Raw genomic sequence first — 22640 nt, 5'->3', positions numbered from 1 at the left:
ACATACATTCATTCATTCAGATACAGGCTTGGCTTCAAAATAGAATAGATACTGTATTGCCAACCAAGTGATACTTGAACAAATTAAATTGTCCTCAAGAAATTAAATCTATGCCCATAAATCTAGCTGGTGATGTCATTTAACATTGCTGTGTTCACAAAAAGGCTTAACAAATATACACAGAGGAAGCAACAACTTGCCCAAATGTCTGTTTATTAATGAGGTATAATATTGCTATGTGTTACCTTTTTCTCTCAAACCTATTGCCACATGTTGTTTTAGGTATACAATTTTGGAAAATACTTAAAATATAAAACTGCCAATTGATTTAAAAAAATCAATAAAAAAAACAGCTCAAGGGACACAAGTCAGATTTATTAACCTTTTGTTATTACACCAAAAGTGGTGACAAATTGAATTCTGCGATGCCACTCACTCTCTACAGTGTGAGTAATTTATTTCCTTTTTTTATTTTTTTTTATAATATTCTACGTACATGTGGCAGGTGACTTGCAACGGACAACCTCACTAAACCAAATCTCTTCACATGGCCTGCCTACTGGCCCCACAACTTTGTAACATAATTTGATGGTCGCTAATTTTGGTAAACAATGGTAAATCTCACACAGAACAGAAGGTGGGTGCAGTGTCTTGTATCAGCCATCAGTGCAGATGACTCGGGATACAAGCAGAGTTGACACTAAGGAAAAGTGTGCATCTTGGTGTATATATAACTGTATTTCGTCCAAAATGGTCTTTTGAAAAGTTGTAATTTAAAGTAAGTAATTTAAAGTAATGTAAAGTATACATGATTTGAACATGCACGGTACATCATTATCACACCTACATTTATCCTTCAACTTCTTATTTACACCCAAAATGATAAGATATACTGGTTTTGGAGCAATTTGCAGCAATTGTTGAATGTTCCAAGCATATCTAATCATGTATTATTTACATTACTTAAGACCATTTTCCAAACATTATTATTTGGGAGAAATTTGCCAATTTTACATCGAGATGCACACTCTTCCTTAGTGCCCACTCTTCATGTTACCCTCTCAGGCAGTAGGGGTGGTTTCAGTTCAAGAAGGCAACAGTACGTTTGGCTGGTGGACACAGAATTCAGAAGAAGGATGTGTATCCACACTGATAACAGTGACAGCAGGAACCACAGTGTAAAGTGCCAGGCTCAGTTCCATCTCAGGTTGACAATTCCAGCAGAATCGGGCCTTCACTCTGGTTTCTATTAGCACCACTGACATGGAGAGCGATCATGTTAATCAATGCTCTGATTGCCTAACACGAACCCTCTTTCCAGTGAGGGTGATGATGGTTATTGTTGCTCAGTGACAAAAGGGTTTGCGATTGATCTGTGCACGTGCTTATTCCTTTTTGATGCTGGTTATTTTATGGTAAATGTCCACATCTGTAGGATGGCTTTCTGCAGACAGTGGAATTGTCAGGTAGGTTGTCAGCCAGACAGTCTGGCTCTCCTGACACTGATGGATGAATGGATGAACTGGGGGAAGCGGTGCCAAAAGGTGGTGAGTGTCGGGGGTAAGGAGGGGTACGGAGGCTGGCCTGTCCCAAATAACAGCCAGTTGACCAGAGAGGTGCGGGCTAGTCGTCCTTCTCCACTATCACCTCTCCAAGAAGCATCCGTCTCCTCTGGCGAAGCATGTGGAAGTACAGCTGAGGAAACACTGGGGAGAGAAAACAGACACAGATTATTTACAGGAGATCGTGTGCACATCTTGTACCTACATTATAACTAGGTGCTGGACATCAAGGAGAAGGTAAAGCATACGCACACTTTATAGGTTATATAGGTCGTTTTGACCTTATAGGTCTTCATCAGGCAAAAATGATTAAAATTTGACTGATGAAAACCTATGAGGTTGAAACGTTGCACCTTAATAAAGTACGTTTTGGGAGCTTTAAACGAGTGAAGATGTTTTACCTTCATCATGCGTGTTTGCCTTCATTTTGCCAAAATAATAAACTAACAAACAAAAAAACGGCTAATGTAAGAAGCCTTGCGAACCGTTGTTCTCGAGCAACGTGGCCCACAGGTAGTTTTATCTCATTGTTTTTACATGATAATTCAAGTGCTCAGTAAAGTTTTTTTTGTTTGATTGATTATTTTATTAGACAAAAATGGAGAACAGTACAAGTATAGTCAATACAATTGAAATGTAGTAGGCTACAGTACAAGTACAGTTGAACACCCTGCCTAAAAGGAACATCCCAAATAAGACCCTTTACGGTCTTTTTTTCGTTGGAAGCCCTCTATATTTAATTCATGGACAAGTGATGGGTAAAAACAGAGCGGCCACATGTGCAGACATTGATTAAAAATATTAAGTAAAATTGCTCCTTACGTGGGATGTAGGACAGCATGACGATGATGAGGCAGTAGTAGTAGTCAAATGAGACGTTATACTTGTTGGGGAGCCTCATAGAATACATTCCAGATCGGCGCACAACCGGCAAAGCAGCGTAAATGGTGAACAGTTCTCCGACCACTCCAAGGGGGTACAGGAGGATGAAGAAGTTGTATCTTGAAGAAAAGTGAGATGGAGAGATCTTAAAAAGCTAATAAATTAGGCATAGTGTTAGTTTATGTAGGACATGTGATAACCCTGATAAGTCGGATCCTTTCCTCATTCACAGATCTGCTGATCATTACAACAAACTGTCATAATCCAATCAGAGCTCACGCCCAGTAAGGGGGGCTCCTTTAAATACGGCTTGCATTCACTATGGCTCTGCTTGTCTTGGATCTGAAGCCTCAGATCCGCTACTGCTTAGCTGCCTCCTCCACCCCAGCCTCCACCTTTGATGAGTCTGGCATAGGCTCAAATATTTTATGTCTGCTAATTCAAGCTAATATGTCAATGTATTGCTATTGTACTATTGTATCCCTAAGGGGGTTTTGGTTAAAGTTCCCTGATTTAGCTTAGCAGGCATACATCTCCGAACCCGGAGCCCTTAAATGCCAAGTTTAACTGTAGTCAATTCCATTTGTTGCAATAAATGGTTAAATCTACTTTGACGTGAGTGTTCCTGACTAAATTATGTTTATTGTCCCCGAAGGGATATTTGTCTGTTCGAAAACAACAAAAACAACAACACATAACCATATAACACAAAACAACATACTGTATCACAAAGACAAAACATGAGGTCCCCACTGTTCACAGAAAACCATTTTATGGACGTGACTTTACTGCCGCAATGGTTAGTGTACAGTATGTGTACAGTATGCACACAAAGACATGCATGTACCCATCCAGATATGTGGGTGGTCAAAACACTTGCATGCATAGGAAGTTAAATAGCATTCATTTGTATAGCGCCAGTTCCAAAAGCACTTTATGTGAACCTGTTATTTTCTTCACGCACAGACAGAGTGACAGTGACATCATCGATGGGGAATCCAACACTAATAGAAGTAAGCAATTTACCCCGAGTGAGAGGACATTATGCTCTCATAATGTCCGCAGTGCGGGTGTGATCGGACGAGGCGCCAGCCGAGTCCGATAACACCCGCACTCAGGACATTATGAGAGCATAATGTCCGACCCCGAGTGGTAAATAGCTTTTCTACCACTTTTTCCTGTATACATGAAAGAAAACACATAGTTGTAACTTGCAAGGATCTTAAGTTACAATCATTATTGCCTATAAAACTTCCGCCATAACAACAAATAGTGCCACAAACAACATCTTCTACTCACCACCAGATGGCGCCAACTCCATGCTGAGACAGATGTCTAGCTTACGCGACCGAGTATTTCCTGGTGAATCTGTGCGCAAAGGTGGGGGCCGATGGGCAAGGAGGGTTGCGAGCTTATGAGAAACAACTAAAATAAGACCTTAAAACCTGGCGAAAACAGTTGCGTGCATTAGCGCAAATGGAAAACATTCAATTAACTTCTGAAAAGCCTACACGGCCTTTAAACAGCGTGCATACGGTGCATTAGATGAGGATAAATGAAATCATTAAATGGAAATCATTAAATTAACTTATGAAAAGGCTTCTTCTAAGCCTACACTATATAGCCTACTAAAAACGAGTGAATCTTGCCACACGTGAATAATTGTGGTTCAGTGGTTGTAAACAATAACACAGACAATATAAAATCCTTAGTCTAGTTGTGGGAAGAAAAGGATATCATCATCATCATGGCCCCAAATAACTTTTAAATATCTTGCAATTGGAGACGAGTCTCTTACTAAATCGGCAAGAGTGCCTCTCATTTTCAATACATAAAGGCTAAGCTATAGAACCTCTCCATCATCAGCAATAGTCAGTGGTGGTGCGTGTCCCCCAGACCCCCACACTCCCAAGCCCCCACCTTTGCGCACAGATTCACCGGGAAATACTCGGTCGCCTAGCTTACAGCTAAGCTAACGTCAGTTAAAAGCACCGTTCCGGCCGTAAATAGAGGCTGTTCGCTTCCAGAAAGGCATAGGTTCAGAGAAAAGGGGCTTTAAAGTTGGCGGATTGCATTGGATCCAAATAAATCGGCGACGATAGTACGCACGTTAGTAAACATAGGACAGCTGCGACCGTCATTTGTTGGTGGGGGGAAAGGTGTTCCGACCATAGGTTCCGACTCCCTCCTGAAGTCCCCGGATGCGTTCATCGCGTATTGATCTCGGAAATGTGCCTCATTTGCATGTACATCCGGGCATTTCACACATTCCGGCTATTGTGGCCTCATTTACTACTGTTTTAAGCCAATCACAATCCAGTATTTGAACACGTGACTCGAAAAAGTGGTAGAAACTGCAGGCTTTCTCTTCCTGGAAAGTTAGTATGCTATAATAGTCCATTAGTTCTCGCATTAATAACAAATCACACCTATTGTGAAGTGAGCGGTGCTACTGTATTTATGAGTTAATTTAATCAAGTGTCCCGCTAGCCAATTACAGCACTTCCTGCGAATCTTGGCCAATGGGACCCTTGAACCCTTGAGTTTACTTAAGCAACATTTTTGAGCGGTGGTCACAACGCTCCTATACGTGGCCGTGTGTGTGGGTCTGTCTGTCTGTCTGTCTGTCTGTATGCGTGTCTGTATGGTGTATGTAGCCTGTATGTAGTACCTTTTGTGACCACACATGTTAAGGGAGGGGCGCTGTTGTTCAGGCCAGGCCAGACACCCACCCACCCACACACACACACACACACACACACACAATATATATATATTTGTTTTGCTGTTGCGCAGCCTCCACGACCACCGCTCAGTTCACACGGGTGTGATTTTTTAACACATTTTTCCCTTCAGATTTTGACCGGACAAAGCCAGGTGTTCGAGCTATGGGGCTGTTAAGTATGACATCATTTTGTAGGCAGAGGAGAATTTCTGCCCCCAGTTTCCGTGAATCTTTTTACTATTTTTACTATTTACACATTTTTCTTCTCTTTGTTGTTGAAAGGAAAGTGTTAGAATTATACTTTAGTCGTTATTTTTGTCTCGGATCTGTTGAAATAGCGAGGGACAGAAAATGCTCTGGGGGCAGAGTTCTCCTCTGCCTACAAAATTATGTCACAGCTTAAAAGCCCCATAGCACCACCCAAAAATAAAATTTAGATTTGTTTGAAATGACTAAACCTGCCAGTGCCAACTGATGATGTCACTGGTAAGAGAGTTTCTGAACTGTCCACGGCCCTCCTCTGAGACAGAGTGAGTACAAAAACGGTACCATTATTATGAGCATGATTCTAATTACATCTAAAGATGCTCCTTCATTCATGTTTGGTGAATGTAGCCTTGGCCAGGAAGAGTTGATGCCTCTGGGGAGGCAATGGGTGGGTCCCTACTCCCACCCAGGTATTGAGGTGGCACAGGTGCATAGAGAGGGTTATTCCTGCCTGGAGCTCTCCTTCAGCTGCTACAGCTGTGGTCCTGGCTTGATGTATTTTGTTCTTCTGTGTTCCTGCACGTCTTTTCGCAGTGGCACTTAACTTCCAATGCCTCCCCAGTTGATGTTGTTTGGGTGAGCCACCTTGTTATCTGTGATTAATTCCTGACCGTTACCGTTATGTCTGTATTGTGGAGTCTCACATACTCCCCCTCCCCTCCTCCCGGGAGACTCTGGGGGTATTAATGTTTATAGCTTGAGTTGGTGCCCTCTTGCGAGTGGTGTGCATGAGGTTGCTAACCTAATACACCCATGCCAGTCTTTCCTAGAGGTCATCTATCTCTCCAGAGTCACCAAACTTCCTCGGTTGCATTCGAAACTTTTGTGTGGAGTCTTTAGTGAGGACCAATTACAGTATATGAAGATATATTGAAAATGGGTGACGTGGTCCTTTAAGGACTTTTTCTAAATGAATCTCCTTGTATACTAGTAGTGTAGTGTGACAACATAGTTTGTTTGTCAATTCTGCCAGAGCACCACTGACCACTGAACATTGCCAGACACAGTAGAGGACTGGAGCATGTCAACAACAACTCCTCCTCCCTCATGACAGCATGATTCTTCTACAATGTCGTGGTGACTCAGGGGCTACGAGAATCCAGTGTTTACTCTAAGAATGCAAAGAGCAGCCTCAGTCAGTGGGTGCGTCTCAGCGGATGTGGGAGAAATGTCGGGCGAAACATTCCATGACCAAAACGGTTGGGTCTTAAAAAGAGTAGCAGCTGAACATGAGCCCCCTCTCTCTGGGGGCCTGTAGCCTCATCCACGTGTTTAAGGAACCCCTGAGAATGCCAGGTGGAAGGGTGGGGGGAGTATAAGAAGTGCACTGTGTGCACTGTGCAGTGCACCAAGAGTAAGAGGCAAATTTTTTGTTTGTACCGATACCATTTTTTCCTTCCCGATTGCAATACCCATAACTTGCTTATCGGTCAATACAGAGTACCGATCCGATACAGAATCTAGGACAGTGGCTCTCAAAGTAGGGTCCAGGGTCCATCTGGGTTCCTTGAGGAGGATACAAATGGACCCTTGCAGGTAACTCTGAGAGTGTACAAATGGAACCAAATGGACCAGTTTGAGAACCACTGATCTAGGAAGAAATAAAAATGTAGTGCAGCTACAAGTTAGTAAAATAATAATCTGGGCCGGAAGCTGGCCCAGCTCAGAATCTGAGAAGCTCTGACATACTGGATTTTCCCCCCTAGTGGCGAATACAAAAAGAACTTCTGGGAACTCAGATTAACGCTCCTGCAGCCCTTGTATCATATGCTATGTTGATGAATTGAATACATGTTTCCACAAAGAAAGAAAGTCCCCAGGACTGTTTCGTGTTATCCTTTTAGCTTTAATGTCTTACTCTGCCACGTGCTGTTAACATTTCCGACTAATAAATCAATCGATCCAAATTGGCACAGCAAGTACATTTCACCAGTAAAACAGAAAACTTTCTACAGAGCAACGGAGAACAACGGCAGAAACAGTAACCTATAAGCTTCGAGAACCCAGGAAAGTGCTACTGTATATACGGTATGTCACGTGATCATCTCTGTGTCTGTGAGATGCCAAGCCTGTGTTTTGGATTGCTGTCCGCGTAAAGCGGACGTTCCGTAACACTACTCTAATTTCACCTCATCTACTGTGACAGAGAGATATGCTCGGCCAGAATGCCATGTCATACAGTAGGTGCTCCTCAATACAGTAGGCCAACATTATGTCACACAGGGGCAACAGCTGAGAGATTTGATGGTTATTGTGGTGATAAAAGATTAATTTAAAGTGAGGTTTTGGGTACATTTTTAGATATGCTTTTGTGTTTTCCCTAATGAATGTTGTAACCCCGCTAGAACAGCGCTAAAACGTTGTAGATAGTAGCAACCGCCAGGTGAAAACCTCCACCGGTTGTCTGTCAGTCAGTCCCTCCGTCAGTCCCTCCGTCTGTCTGTCACGTCATGTCACACTTTTGGCCCTACTCTTATCTCCGGCACCGTTGTCCCTATCTATGCCAAACTTTGCACACACACTCCTTGGCTGGCAAACCACAACCTCCGCCCCTGATTTCTCACATGCCCCTCTTCTAGCGCCACCATGAGGTTGCCGACCTGACGGTTAGGGAGTCTTACTGGTATTCTGGAAGTTAAGGGGCCAATATACAAATGGAATCGAAAAGCTGCATGCAAATGTTAATGAATCCGGGCAAAATACTGGAGATAAGAGTTAATTCAATCCCCATCTGAATGTCAATTATAATATACAACAGTGGCTCTCCCCCCCCACACACACACACACACACTCCGAGCCTGCACTCACACTGGAACGCACTAAGTTGTGTGAGAGTTGTGTGGGGGAGGCGGGGGGCAGAGACAGCACAATGCATTCCGGATGGAAGTCTAGTGGTTTGAAGTCTAGTGCGTGTTGTGTGCTTGTTGGATGGTGCTCTGTGCAACCACAGGACTCTCACTAGACTTCAAACCACTAGACTTCCATCCGGAATGCATTGCGCTGTCTCTGCCCCCCGCCTCCCCCACACAACTCTCACTCAACTTAGTGCCTGTCTGTCTGTGGGAAGCCAAAGAGAGCTCCTGTTAGGACATTTTACAACTGCTCTTCTAATCCAGAATTTACAGTACTAGCCCTTACCCGTTCAAAGATATGAGCTCCGAAATGGCTATAGAGATACTGTGTACCGATCTGCATGATTTTTGGACAACATCTGTAACAGGGCCAGACAACACCCCCCCCCCAGCCCGCCCGCCCACCCGCCTGCACACACACACACACACACACACACACACACACACACACACACACACACACACACACACACACACACACACACAATTTCTCCAGCCACTGAGGAGAAACGCTGTGACAGACAGACAGACAGACAGACAGACAGACAGACAGACAGACAGACACTCACTCAGACAGACAGACAGACATTTGGAAAATGATATGTTTGATGTGTGGCGATACAGTATCCACTTGAGTTTATACCGGTAGGCTACATAAGACATGGCAATCAGCATGAAGGTACAGTAAAGCAGTTCTCTAAAGCACTTGATCCAGCTGCGGAGTGGTTTAAACTTCACCTTATTTCTGATTGCCTTATCTCATATACTCACTATATTATCACAGCACAATGTTAGTTCACACACTGGAGACGTGATATCGCTAAACACACTCATGCTACTTCTCACGCTGTCTGTCAGTCTGGCCAATCACTCGAACATACTCAGCTGTAATACTTCCTGGTGTAAAGCCAGTTTAGGCTATTGACCATATTCACACTTTGAATATGATTAGAGCATGTGATGTGTATATTGTCTCTGTCGGGTGGAAACCTCATATGTCCAAAACTGTTACTTTTCAAGATTCAAATTCAAAAGTAGCAGATCTACAAGCTCAAAATGTGGTAGAGTCTGCGGATCTGCTACTTTTGATGCTTTTGCGAGACGCTGTATGTGGGCATTGATTTACAAAAAAACACAAAAAGAACACAAAAGGTTACAATCTGGAGATAAGAGGTTTCTGCCCGACAGCAACGATATACAGTATATTATAATATATACCGTCAGTCGAAAGAAGCATGGCAGATGTGTTAACACACGCAGAGATTATATTGTGTTCAGCACAGACGTCATGCAACGGCATCATCTCCACCTGGCCCATTTGATGAAGTACGGCAGGTGATGGAGCAGGTTGAATGTGTAGTAGGAATATCGGGTAATCTCTGTCACCGTCCACACCACCAGGAAGAGGATTACGCTTTCTTCGTTCTGAATCTTTATGACAATGTCAAGGAAGAACGGCAAGCAATAAAAAGGTAGGAAATACAAACTTTGTTGTGGCTGGTGCAAGCATAAATTAGGGTAGGAAAGAATACAATATTGGTGTGGCTGGTGCAAGCATAAATTAGGGTAGGAAAGAATCAAACATTGGTGTGGCTGGTGGGAGTAGACCTACAGTACTGCTGATCACTTTGGTAGTTACCTGTCTGATGGCGTTGGTGACGAACCAAACCATGAAAATTCGTGAGCACACTTGAACTCCGGTTACAATCACAGAAGTCCTCACAAGTCCTGGATAAAGTTACAAAAATTAAGAAAATAATTAAGAAACTAATAAAAGGGAATAATAAATGTAATTTGCACTGCAGGAGACTAGCTGTAGGTTTGGTTCTGACACGGTAAGTTCATTGTTCATTTTGTTGATTAAAATTATGACAAAATGTTTGTCGACTCTCTTCATTCACTGAGGAAAACTAAATAAAAACTAAGCTACGATAACAAACTTTGTTTTGTCAACAAATAAAAGATAGGCAAAAACATTAGGGAGGAATTAGTGGAGAAGATCCAGTAGAACCTATATTAGACAAGTCATTTTATGCTTGGTTGCGTGTGGGTGTCGCCTCATGCTCCAAAAATAGCGGATCTACGAGCTCACATTGAGTGAGTTTGTAGATCAGCTATTTTTGGTAGCCAAGAATCTATAAATCGGGAATTACATCAAGGCCTGCAGAAATATATTTTAGTTGACTTATCAACTGTTGACTAAAATATGATATTTAGTCAACTAAAATTAGATTGAAAGTTAAACATTGTGATGATTCAAATATGACTAAAACTAAACGGAATAAAATAAATGCAAAGAACACTGAGTAGGTTCATATTATGAGGTATGAAGCTACTCAGTGTTTATTTTGACAGCATTGTGGTCACAAGCTCACAATGTCTTACAGATGTAACGTATTAGAATATATTCAGAACATTACATACCGAATGCACAATGTCCCACCTGTAAGAGAAGATTAGGTAAGAATTAGTAATACTACCAACAGTATATCACTCACTCTGTCCTTGTATCCCTTCTTGTCACCTTTGATAGATAGATGCTAGTTTACTAGTATGCAGACATAGTTTCTCAGGGACAGTGCACATTAATCAACATTTCAGTTTTCACATCCATGTAAATGAGCTCATTTTCACCTGTAGTCCCTGAGCAGGCTGTTAAAAGTGGTGATATCATATAGCTATCTATACAAAACAAATAAACATAGCACAGGAGCTTTTTTATTAGTTGTGCATATGACGTACAGAGTGGTTTTGGTTATAATGGAAACTCACAGAACTTCATGGGTTCTGGAAGTTTCAGGTTCTGCGTTACCCTTTATTGTGGAATCAAGCCATTAGATTTGTTTTTTCTTGACCACAAATGTTAAGAATGTTACTAAAATGTTTAAAGTTAGATGCTAGGTTAATTGTTTATTTGGTATCCTAGTTTCTTTGAGGCACTCTAGTACTGTATATTGTTGTCGCTGCACTGTACTTATGTCATGTGACTTTTGTTGTTTACTGACTAGAGATCATACCTATTCTTCCGATGTCGCACGAAAAGAGCATCTGCTAAATGCCTAAATTGAACATTTTAACTCTCTACTCTTAATAACAAATAACTCAGTTATGGTATATGCTATCTATAGCAGCATTTAAACGACCACACTGATGCCAATACATATTCATAGATTACTTATTACCAATGAGCCATGACCATCACTAGCTCCTTTCGCAACCACTCGCTCCGCGGCGATGCCGCTCCGAGATGTGGTTCCTGCTCACAGCATGCCCAAATGAGGTTTCTCCGGGGGGGGTTCACCAGGTTATCAACCGCTCTTACCGTCACCAAGCGTTGTATCCAAAAAGAAATGGTCCTATACCCGTCTCTTGCATCTCTACTTTTTTAGCGGCGGGGGTAATCCGGTAAGAGCGGTTGATAACCTGGTGAACTACCCCCCGGAGAAACCTCATTTGGGCATGCTGTGAGCAGGAACCACATCTCGGAGTGGCATAGCCGCGGAGTGAGTGGTTCTGAAAGGAGCTAGACCATCACAGACACTTTCTATTAAGACAGCATGTCAAACACTATAACGGTTCACCACATAAGCCATAAGTTGACTTTGTTGCTCTTTGATTTTGAGGAGCTGTAAAAAGAATCTACTGTATGTACAGTATGTCTTACCTCAACTAATGCAAAGGTCTGGAAAAACCTGAGTGTCCTTGCTATACTTTTGTACAGACCCCTGTGTGTGCCTTTTTGCATGTAGAAGCGCATCATTCCCATAGCCAGGACCAGCCACCTGGGGAGGAACAGGTCATATTAGATTACTGAACAATAATGTTTGATGTGAACAATCAAGTGTAGAAGATGGTTTGAACTTTGCAATCTGTAAAGAATAGCCTAATTTGCAAAACATTTGCCCTTAACACAGCATAGCATTGATAAAGAGTGGCTGCCACAAATACAAGAACGCTAACCCCAAAACACGCTCGCCCAGGGTCAAATCCGGCGACCTCATAACAGTCGCCAACAGGTATTCCTAAACATAACCTCATAAAACTACACCTAACCTTATTTCTAAATGTAACCTCAGTAAAACCATGCCAAAACCTAACCTTATTCCTAATCTCAGGAATGCACTGGGTGCACTTAGGCATAAGTGAGCTAAACATCTGTTTTTTCTGAATGTGCTGAATAACGATTTGCAGGTCATATCAGAGTAGAATAAAATGTTGTCACCAATATAGATCAGATACCCCTGATTTAACAAACATCTACCCAAGTATTAGTAATCAGAAAATCCTACAAATGAAAAGCAATTTACAACTTCAACTTTGAATCTGAAAGGATATGATCTATACCATTTATGGCATTCAATTCAAATAAGCTTTATTGGCATAAGAAAACATAAGTTTACATTGCCAAAGCAGGTGTCAAAATTCATACAAAAAATATTGCAACAGTTTAGAAATGGCCAGAAATAACAGTTGAGATTATCACAACAAATGGACATTAATATTGTCCCTAATATTTTTTTACGTAGGCTATTTGTTAACATTATTGTAAGAGGACTCTTGAGGAGGCAGACTGCTGAGTGCAGACCTGTCAGTCAGTGGAATTGAGTTGCTAGGGAACAGCTTGGGTCCAAGTTTATTTCCTGTTCTAATCTAGTGTAACCAGTGTAACCTATGAGTGTAACCCTGCAACAGGAAACAAAGTTGGACCCATTTAGAATGTTTACGTAGTGAAGTGTGAAACGTTCTGCTGCTGCAATTTGACGAGAACCACACAAAGAAAGTCAGTGGAATGGAAACAGAAAACACCTAAAAACCTAAGTGATGAGCCCTGGACTGGTGGTGTAGGCCTATGTGTGCCAAGAATGAGCATGCATTTACGCATAACTGACCCAATGTGCCAATGATGTCTTCACAGTGAGGCAGCCCACTTTTCAATTTAGGAAGCGAATTGATCATCACGACTCACGAGCAGACATACTCAGACAACTTGTGTTAATTCTAATTTGTCATCGTTTTACCACCTTATTATTCGCATTGGCACAGCAATAATGAATAATCGTCAACAACTGCGTAAACGTGCGCACGTTTTGTAGCGTACATTAAAATGTGCCAACTGAGCGTTTCACTCCCCCATGTCTCTCAGTCAGAGCAGAGCTGATCTCCATTCTCCAGTGTCAGCCCACCGTCTATACTTATCACTGCAACTGTCTGAGCAGCGTGGCCATGACGCTGACACCATACATACAATCGACCCTATTTGGAAAGGCTGGATCCGCCACCGGCCGTTACTTTCCCAAAGGCTGGATCTTTTAGCAATCTCACCGAATAACAGACACACTTTCATGTCAATATATATATATATATAGGCCTCTGACATTTCCTCCCCACGAGTCCTGCTGCACGTGCAACCGGCCGCGTCTGACTGAGACATGCCTCTAAATTGAGCCGCAGAGTGGAAACGTCCCAACTGCCACTAGACACGGACCTATAAACAGAAACACGCTCCATGCGGAGACGGAGAGCGGCTTTCAGGGAGTGGCTAAGTAGCTCTACTTATTAATCAGCCATAGCGGGGTACAATAATCCACATTACCCGGCCGTCATGGTGATGTTGTAGAACGTCAGCCATGCGATGGCGACGGCACTTTTAGTTCGCCTCTTGTTGTTGTGGTCCTTGTCGTCCACCGTGCCGTCCTCCTCGCCAGACGCCATGGTGCTGCCCGGGCCAGAGTGGGGAAGTCAAAAGGCGGTGCGCTGTGGCAGCAGCTGACAGCTGGCCTGTGAGAGAGCAGCAGGGGTCATGATCCATGCAGCCATGGATCTAACGGTAACGGGCCCCCTCTCGCGGGAGTAAGTGCTGCAACAAGTGCTGTGGCCCTGCTGCTTTGGAGAATGAGAGGGGGAAAGGCCCTGCATGCTGCTTAGAATCCAAGCCTAATACTGCCAGTGATGGAAGAAGTAGCCTACTCTTTAAAAAAAAAAGTAGAAATAGTCTATTACAAGCTCTGTATAAAACATTTACTTGAGAAAAGTTCAACATTATCGGAATCAAAATTGTGCAGAAGGTCCCATTTCACACGTTTTGAAAAAATGTATAAAAGGTCTGAAGTCTGAAGCTTTTGCACTAATAATTAAATTCTGCATGAAAGTAACTAGTAACTAAAGTTTTGAAATAAGTATAGTAGCGTAAAAGTACAATATTTGCTTCTGTAAAATTATATGATGTCACAGGCTTACTACAGTAGGTGCAGACATGACCTTTGACATGTTCTAAATGTCTCAATAGAAGAGCAGGGAGACATACATTAACCTAGATACCCCCCTCCCCTTTTAAGGGTTATGGTGTTTTAAATTTACAAAAATATCTAGATCTACAAGCTCATGAAATGGGCTATTTCTACACCAACTTGATGTAAGTAGTAAGCTATTTATTTATAATCATTCAATAGAAATAGACAACTTGTTTTACGCATGCAGGAATAGGACAGACAGCTGGAGTTGTCAGCAAGTCAGCATTTCAACTAACTTAAGTTAAGACCACTTAAAGAGGAAACTTGCCATTAAACAAATCTTTCATGCCGTAGTTGAGCCTGTCCATCTCAGGAAGACACTGCCCTCTGCCTACACAAACAAGAATGTATATCCGTTCATTGTGATTCTGGACTTTTGATTGATTGATAGAATACTTTAGCAGTACAGAGGTACGATTATACAATGATTGTTAAAAGGATAACACAACCCTAACCCACACAAAAAGCTATAGGGGCTTGTTTCCATTGTGACTACACAGGAGTGTATTCAATTCATCAAGACATTTAAAGACATACAATCAACACTAGTAGCAATGAGATCAGTGGAGCTCTCTCTGGTGTTGTGCCCATGTGTGTCTTTCACGTTATTGAAGTAGTCTCTGACAGGTACATGGGTATCCCTGTTTCTGAGTATCTTGAAGACCATGGGCCCATTCCAAATTGCTCTGTCTAGAGGACAAGCCCTGAGCCACCCCACCCTGGCATAATGAGCAGGGATTAGGTGAGTTCTAAGTAGTAACTTGGACAGTTTGTTTTGAGAGGTCCGAAGCTTTGTTTTTAATGTCGTTGTGGTGCTAATGTACCATGAGGTGCATGCATAGCTGAAATACATTGGATGAGGGCTCCAGCTAGTGTCCTCAGTGTGTTCTATGTGGCCACAGAGGAGATCCTGGATAGAAACTTCTTCTCTGGTTGACTTGATTGTCCTCCATGTTCTTCTTTCCTTGTGATGACACCCACTTTGACTGTGAAGTCTTGACTTTGCAGGGGTTAATTCCGGTTTCAGTTTTGCCCAGGTGTAATAATAGCCCTCATAGCCCTACCCCAACAACGTATCACATTGTCACTGTCGGGCAGAAACCTTGTATCTCCAAGTTTCAAATTTGTACGTTTTTTCGCAAGGTAAAGCCATGCTTCATTATACAAGGCCGTCGCACAAAGGTATTGAAAACAGCAGATCTACAAGCACACAACGCCTCGGTGCGAGGCGTTGTGTGCTTGTAGATCGGCTTGTCTAATGGTCTTCTTATGGCCATGTATGCATGGTCACAATTAGGATCCAAAAGTATCACTTTCCACTGCGATCTTCCTTTAGATTTCAGAAGAAACTGCATAATATGGAATTATATTATATGCGTAAATGTATTATTATAACATACATACTACAGTATATAATATATTGTGGAATATCAACATGAGTAAAAAAAAGAAAAGAAAAAAAAACACTAAACAATGCAATCCAATATGCATTACAAGCATGATACAAACAAACATAACCACCCGGAAAAGGGCCATATTAAATTTAAATGAAACAATTAATAAATTAAATGTATAAATATAGAACTTATTAGGTGGTGCAGTGCAGACTCAGAGGGACAGACCTTTGTAAATTGAATTTATACTTTGTCACAATACATTTTGTTGTTGAAAATACAACACAGTCCTTTGATAGGCTTTTGAGTGGCTGGGATCGGGTTTAATCAACTGCTTTTATTTCAGTGCACATTTCACAAAGCATTGATTGATGCTTGCTGATAATAAGCAGAACCTGTGTGTCTGCTGATGTTTTAACGCTGGCATCCTTGTTTTGGGCATGTCATGTTATAGCCAAAAAAAAGACAAATCTTTGTATAAACTAAAGTAAATAAAAGGAAAAAAAAGTTTGTTAAAGTTGTTAAAGCTAAATCGTGTTTTTATGCCTTGTCACAGGTTTCTGCAACTACCCAGTGCAACGATTGGGTGCTCAGGCCAACCCACTGTTCAAGTCACATACAGACTGTTGTCTGTTCACTATTTTGGCCAGAGCTCTACCCTCAGCAATAGAAGCAGTGCCTGAGAAAGTGCCTCATTGCAGAATCTAAACTTAGCTCCTCTCTCATGGTGCCCAGTAGAAATGTGTGTAAACTAAATACAGCACCAAATATATCCAGATCCAGTTACCTGATCAAGTTTGTGTGTGAGTGTGTGTGAATGCATGTGCATGTGCATGCATGCATATGCACGATTGTGCATGTGCATCAGTGCATGCGTGACTGCGTGTGCAGCGGTGTGCAGGGACGTGCAGAAAATGTTAGAGGGGAAGGGTCTGACATTTTTCGATTTAAGGGCATGCCTTGTTATATTTTGTTCTGAAAATAGCCGATCTACAAGCCTGTTCCGAAAATAGCTCCACAAGCTTGTAGCTCTGCTATTTTCGGTGCACGACACAGCATAATTTACCTCGGAGATGCAGCGTACGCCATGGATTTCTACACAGAGTGAGCAATTATTTCAAAATAAAATGCTGCATTCAAGTGCAGGAGAGTTCGAAAAAGACAATTATCTTGTACTTGTAACAGACTATTTCTACGTATAGAAATAGGTAATTGAATAAATGTGAGTAGCCTACTTCTTCCATCCTGACGATGTTAAATCTTTTTTTTTTTTTTATAACTGTGTGTAAAGTTTAATGGAGTGTCTCCTGCAGTCTGGCACTTTAATCCTTTTGTTGTTCAGGAGGGTGCCAAGTACTGTGGAAGAGGATTCATGTTTAAGAATACTCTTTTAAAGATCTTGTGAAGTAATTGTCACCTGACAATGTATGGATACATTTCAAAATAAGTTATGTAATTGTGTAGAAGATCAAATGTGTTCTTTCCACTTCCTCCCTCTCACAGCCTACTTGTACAGATTTAGAGTACATAACGTATGTGTTAACCACTGGGGACTTTTACACACATTTATACACTTCTCTGTCTTTGTAGTGTGTCAAAGAACGCATGCTGTAGGCCATTGGTTCTCGAAGTGGGGTCCTCATCTGGGGGTCCCTAGTACAAAACCTTTTTAGATGTTTTTTGTTTTGAGCTGGTCTATGCTGAGCCACATTAAAACAATGTAATATTGAGCCTCTGTAATATTGACCTATCCAAAGTCATCTAAAAAAATGTATTGTAACATATGGTCTTAATTGGCATTGAAAAGAAAGTTCAGATTATTTTTCTATCCTTATATTAATCATATAGTTATAGTTCACAGACACACCCACAGCCAGTGTTTAGTATGTATTTCTATTTTATTTTTTACAATATTTGTTGTTTACACGCTGAAAATAATTTCAAGCATGTTGTATCCAGCAGCTACTATCCGATGATACTGTATAATGTAGCAGGGATGCAGTAATTGACTAGCATTGCTCTCATGGGTTCACTCACACGTTCTATTGTTAGAGGAACGTGTGAGTGATCCCAGTATGTGATCAGTCTGGCAATACCACGAACCAGACCAGAGCAATAGTTCACCATATTACAGCATGATTAGTCTTGCGTAGCCAGACAACTATTCCACAATCTCCAAATGCTATATAGAGTCTGGAACTACAGCTCCTGAACGGCGAGTAATGGAAGCTGGCATTTCCGTTCATGAAAATATACTTTAAAATGTCATTTCTGATAAGCAGCAAGCTAAATATGCTTATATGATTTTTATTTATATAATGATAAATGTGCGCCATGTGGGACGGAAACAGAAGTGAGGAGGAGGAGGCTTCACTTCCACTTTAACTAGGGTTGCCACCCGTTCCGTATAATACGGAATCGTTCCGTATTGGACAATTAAAAGATGCGTTCCGTATTGAACCAATACGGAACGCGGTTTGTTCCGTATTTAACCAAATGCCCCATAAAGGTCTGTCACACAAACCTCAACACAGAATTTAACAATAATGAATGAAATAAAACACAGGAAAAGACAGCAAAAGGAGGGAGAGGCACGAAAGACTCGCAGTCGCTGTCTCCTCTCCTCTCCTCTCCTCTACCCCGGCCCCTGTCTGCATATGCGCTGCATGTCGCTATCAATCACCGTTGCCTAGTTACAGTCAGTGTGATCACTGCACACCGCGCGCTTTAAAAATGTCGTCTGAAGACAATACTCCACCGCCTCAAAAAAGGACAGAAGCCTATAAAGGTACTGGTACAGACGCCAGTGGGAAGAAACAAACCCGTGGCTTGACAGCGTCAGTGAAGCCTACAGCGTGTGGAGAAAAATAACATGCAGTTGCCAGGTCTGATAATATAAGCTATGTTGGGCTAGGTTGGATGAAATTCCATGCAGTGTTGCCAAATCTGACTATTATAAGTATTTTGGGCTCTTATTTCTGTAAAATTGCTCAGGTTTAGGCTAGTGAAGCCTATTCAGCTTAAAGTAAAAATGTTCAATGTTCATAAAATAGGCTATGCTCAGGTTTAGGCTAGTGAAGCCTATTCAGCCTAAAGTAAAACATGTTTAATCTTCGTTGCTAATAAAGCACTTTAAACTTTAAGTATATGACTTAATGGTTTCTTGACTACCTTCTCTTTATTGACCACCAAGTGACCCAATACAAGAGCCAGGTTCAAATCATTCATACATTGCTTTATTTCATACAAAATTAACTTATTCATATTTTAGAAACAATTGGCCTGTTCAAACTGCAAAACAATATAGGTTATACCATGTTGTGTGTTATAGTTATAACTATTCTATGCATTTCATGGGTTTGGGACTGCATTTTTTCGCCGGCCGGCGGCTGTGCCACGCGCACGGAACGCACGCACCGCGTGCCCGGAAGAGGTGTTCCTTATTTCAATTTCTGAAAGGTGGCAACCCTAACTTTAACCGGTACTCGTCATTCTTCTTACGTTACTCCAGACTGTATGACGGGAGCATTTGCAAATCGTGGAGACTACAGCATGACAGAAACAGTTGTAAATAAGAGAGAGAGAGAGAGAGAGAGAGAGAGAGAGAGAGAGAGAGAGAGAGAGAGAGAGAGAGAGAGAGAGACTATACCAGCTGTATTGCAGTATACAAGCCTGGCTACGCGAGGCTAGCAGTATACAGGAAGTTCACAGCAGTGTTGATGAGGTGCTGACCACGGCAGGCATAAATGTTGAGACGGTGCAACTCTGAGCCACGATGCAAACAGGGTTAAAAAAAAAAGTTACAGGAAACCAAAGTTTCAATGATAGTCTTCCTCAGGGTTTGTATAGGCCGATTTCTCAGAACGGCAACCATGACTGCAGCTATGCGGCAGTGCTCTGGAAAAAGCTCTATACAGGAAGATATAGCAGACATCCACTAAATCCAAATATATTATAAAGGACTGTCTTCCAGACTGTTCCAGTGTTAACGTCATTGATTAAAACTATAACGAAAAATGTTTGGCTACCTTTTTTCACTGACGAAACCTAAAAAAGATAATAATTCTATAATGACTGAGACTAAATATATTGGCAATTTTGTCAACAAATAAAAACTAGACTAAAATGTTAGGGAGGGACTAGTGGAGAAGAGATCCAGTAAAACTAAAAGACAAGTCATTTTTTTGTTTCATTGCGCTATTTTCAGCATGCAACCAAGTGTAAAATCAACCATTGCGACGCTATCAAGGGCTGCCTAAATACATTTTTCCATAAAACGTTTGCCTATTATTTGACAATTTGGCCAATGTTTGAATTGTTTTTGTAGTATAGTTTGTTGATTACCTTTGATGCAGTAATCTGTAAAAGAGTTCCTGAGGGCTATGCGTGCAGAAAATTATGAAACCAAAGATATTTCTGATTTATTTTTCTTCTTGCAAGAGTGTCCAAAAATAAAACAAACGTACAATGCCTAAAGCTAGCAAGCGAGAAATAATGGAACACGTAAAGGTAAAGTGGGAAAGGCAGTCTTGTCTTTACCACATGGTCTTTTTGGAGCTGTGTGGAACACAAGCTCCCCTATACGTGGCCGTGTGTGTAGGTATGTATGTGGGTGGGTGGGTCTGTGGGTCTGTATGTAGCCTGTATGTAGTAACCCTGGGTGACCAGAGAGGTGCTGTTGAGTCTAGCCTGCCCTGAGCATCAACTGCAATACACACACACACACACACACACACACACACACACACACACACACACACACACACACACACACACACACACACACACACACACACACACACAGCTCCACTTCGAACAGAGGTTCGATTTTTTCATGTCTTTTTGGTATTAAAAAGGTCTTAAAAGTCCATAAATTGTCACTTCACTGTCATCTGCCAGGTCTACAAATGACTTGGCATACATTTGAATTGGTAGCGCTGTCGCCTCACAGCTAGCTGGTTCTGGGTTTGATTCAAGCCAGGGACACTGTGGGTGCTAGGGGCGCGTTCTCTCCTCCGCCTCATCAGCGCCCACACCGTTGGCGAAAGGGCCTTTCTGTGGGGAGTTTTCATTTTCTCCCTGTGTCTCCAAGGGTAGGTACCCTCACAAAAAACATGCAGTAATCCTGGTCTCTATACTGCCTCCCCCTTGCCAGCCGGGTCATCTGATGGAGGGGAAAGGAACTGGTTGGAATAACGTGTTCCTAGAAGCTCCCCCCCCCCCCCGTCAGGTGATAAGAAGCGACTTGCACATCCTACATGCACTGAAGGAAGCATATGAGCTCAGTTCGGGGCCCTCCCCAGGTTGGCAGAGGGAGTGTAGCACCAGGATTACAGTTTAGGCAATTGGCACTGGGTGTAAAAAGAGTTACAAAATCGTGTGATAAAAAATTAAGGAAAAGGAAAATTACATTTTATCCTCAAAATTTGTCAAAAGAGAAGACAATCCATCAAAAAAATGTTCTGTGTATTTAGGCTTTCAGTTGCTTTACATCTTTTTAGACAACTAGATCTAAAACCTACTATACTTGCATGTTGCTAGGTTACATACTGTGAAGTACACCATTCCAACAACTTCCTCTCTCTACTCCATCTGCAGCAGAACCTCTGTGGAGTTCTTTCCTCCCAGTGAGTTCCTGGCTTGACAGAAGTAGGGTCCAGTGTGGGAGGGCTGCAGAGAGGCCAGAACCAGCACCTGTCCTGAGCCTACCTGGACCACCAGGGAGCTGGAGGCTCCGGGAGGCCCAGTCCTCTTGTACCAGGTGTAGTTGTGTACCGGTGGGTTAGCATCACTGCTGCAGGTCAGGTTCACACTGCTGCCCTCTGCCACACTGGCTGATGGACTGACCTCCACCTGCACATCCACTGGTGCATCTTGACAGAGACATTAGACAAGCATTACATTATTGGCAATGTTTTATATATAAGAGATTGGTAAGATAATACAGGGACAGGGGTGAAAACATAATCTCGGAATATAGAATAGAATATAGTCCAAACACTTTAGTTCACTTACAGAGAACATCTAGAGAGCCTGGTGATGACTTTTGGGATCCATGTTTGTTTGTCGCCTGACAGGTGTAATGTCCAGAGTCAGTTGTAGACACGTTCCTCTTTACCAGCTGACGACCAGTGGAAATAGAGTTGCTTCCTCTCTCTGTGTACCAGGTGTAGCTGTCTACTGGTGGGTTGGCATCACTGCTGCAGGTTAGAGTCACTGTGCTGCCCTCCACAACGTCTCCTGGTGGATCCATTGATACTGAGGTCATTTGAGGATGGTCTGTGGAGGAATACAGAATGAAACATTACATTATTTACAATAGTAAATACAATGTTTTTACAAAATGATAGTTTATATTGTTTTTTATTATTCACTAGGAATAAATAATAGCTGCTATTTATAATGTTTGTATAACATCACACTGGCTTTGATAAAAAAAAATCATCATGGAAAACACTGAACACTAAAGTCATCAATAAAATGTATTCTTAATTAAACTAAAATCTCACACTGAACATCAAGAGTGACTGGAGGTGAATTGACTCTGGCGATACGGTTCTTTGCCTGACATACGTATCTTCCACTGTCACTAGGTTGGATGTCAGAGATGGTCTTCATCTTCGTCTGTTCCACTTCAGTGTTGCCTTTAAAAAGGATGTAGCTCTGGA

The 22640-nt window shown here is 42.0% G+C and overlaps 2 protein-coding genes across 2 annotated transcripts in view; one reads left to right on the top strand and one right to left on the bottom strand.

Moving 5' to 3' along the window:
• Positions 1 to 1253, top strand: part of LOC308306729 (collectin-12-like) — a gene marked incomplete at both ends in the record, with an annotated part of 69264 nt that extends 68011 nt beyond the window's left edge. The window contains one exon of the mRNA XM_080751773.1: positions 1066 to 1253. Coding sequence (XP_080607899.1) covers positions 1066 to 1253 — 188 coding nt within the window. The remainder of the gene's footprint in view (positions 1 to 1065) is intronic.
• A 370-nt stretch (positions 1254 to 1623) lies between these two features.
• On the bottom strand, positions 1624 to 14000 carry hacd1 (3-hydroxyacyl-CoA dehydratase 1; the record flags this gene model as incomplete). The annotated part of the gene is made up of 7 exons (XM_080751527.1): positions 1624 to 1706; positions 2385 to 2563; positions 9598 to 9719; positions 9928 to 10016; positions 10713 to 10731; positions 11953 to 12070; positions 13882 to 14000. 7 exons carry the CDS (start codon positions 13998 to 14000, stop codon positions 1624 to 1626), a joined length of 729 nt encoding a protein of 242 aa, XP_080607653.1.
• Positions 14001 to 22640: the final 8640 nt, after the last annotated feature.

Source organism: Nannobrachium achirus, assembly GCF_963921795.1.
Source record: "Nannobrachium achirus genome assembly, chromosome: 21".
NCBI classification, from domain to species: domain Eukaryota; kingdom Metazoa; phylum Chordata; class Actinopteri; order Myctophiformes; family Myctophidae; genus Nannobrachium; species Nannobrachium achirus.
Note: the sequence above shows the minus strand (reverse complement) of the source record. Positions and strands in the feature narration are given on the sequence as shown.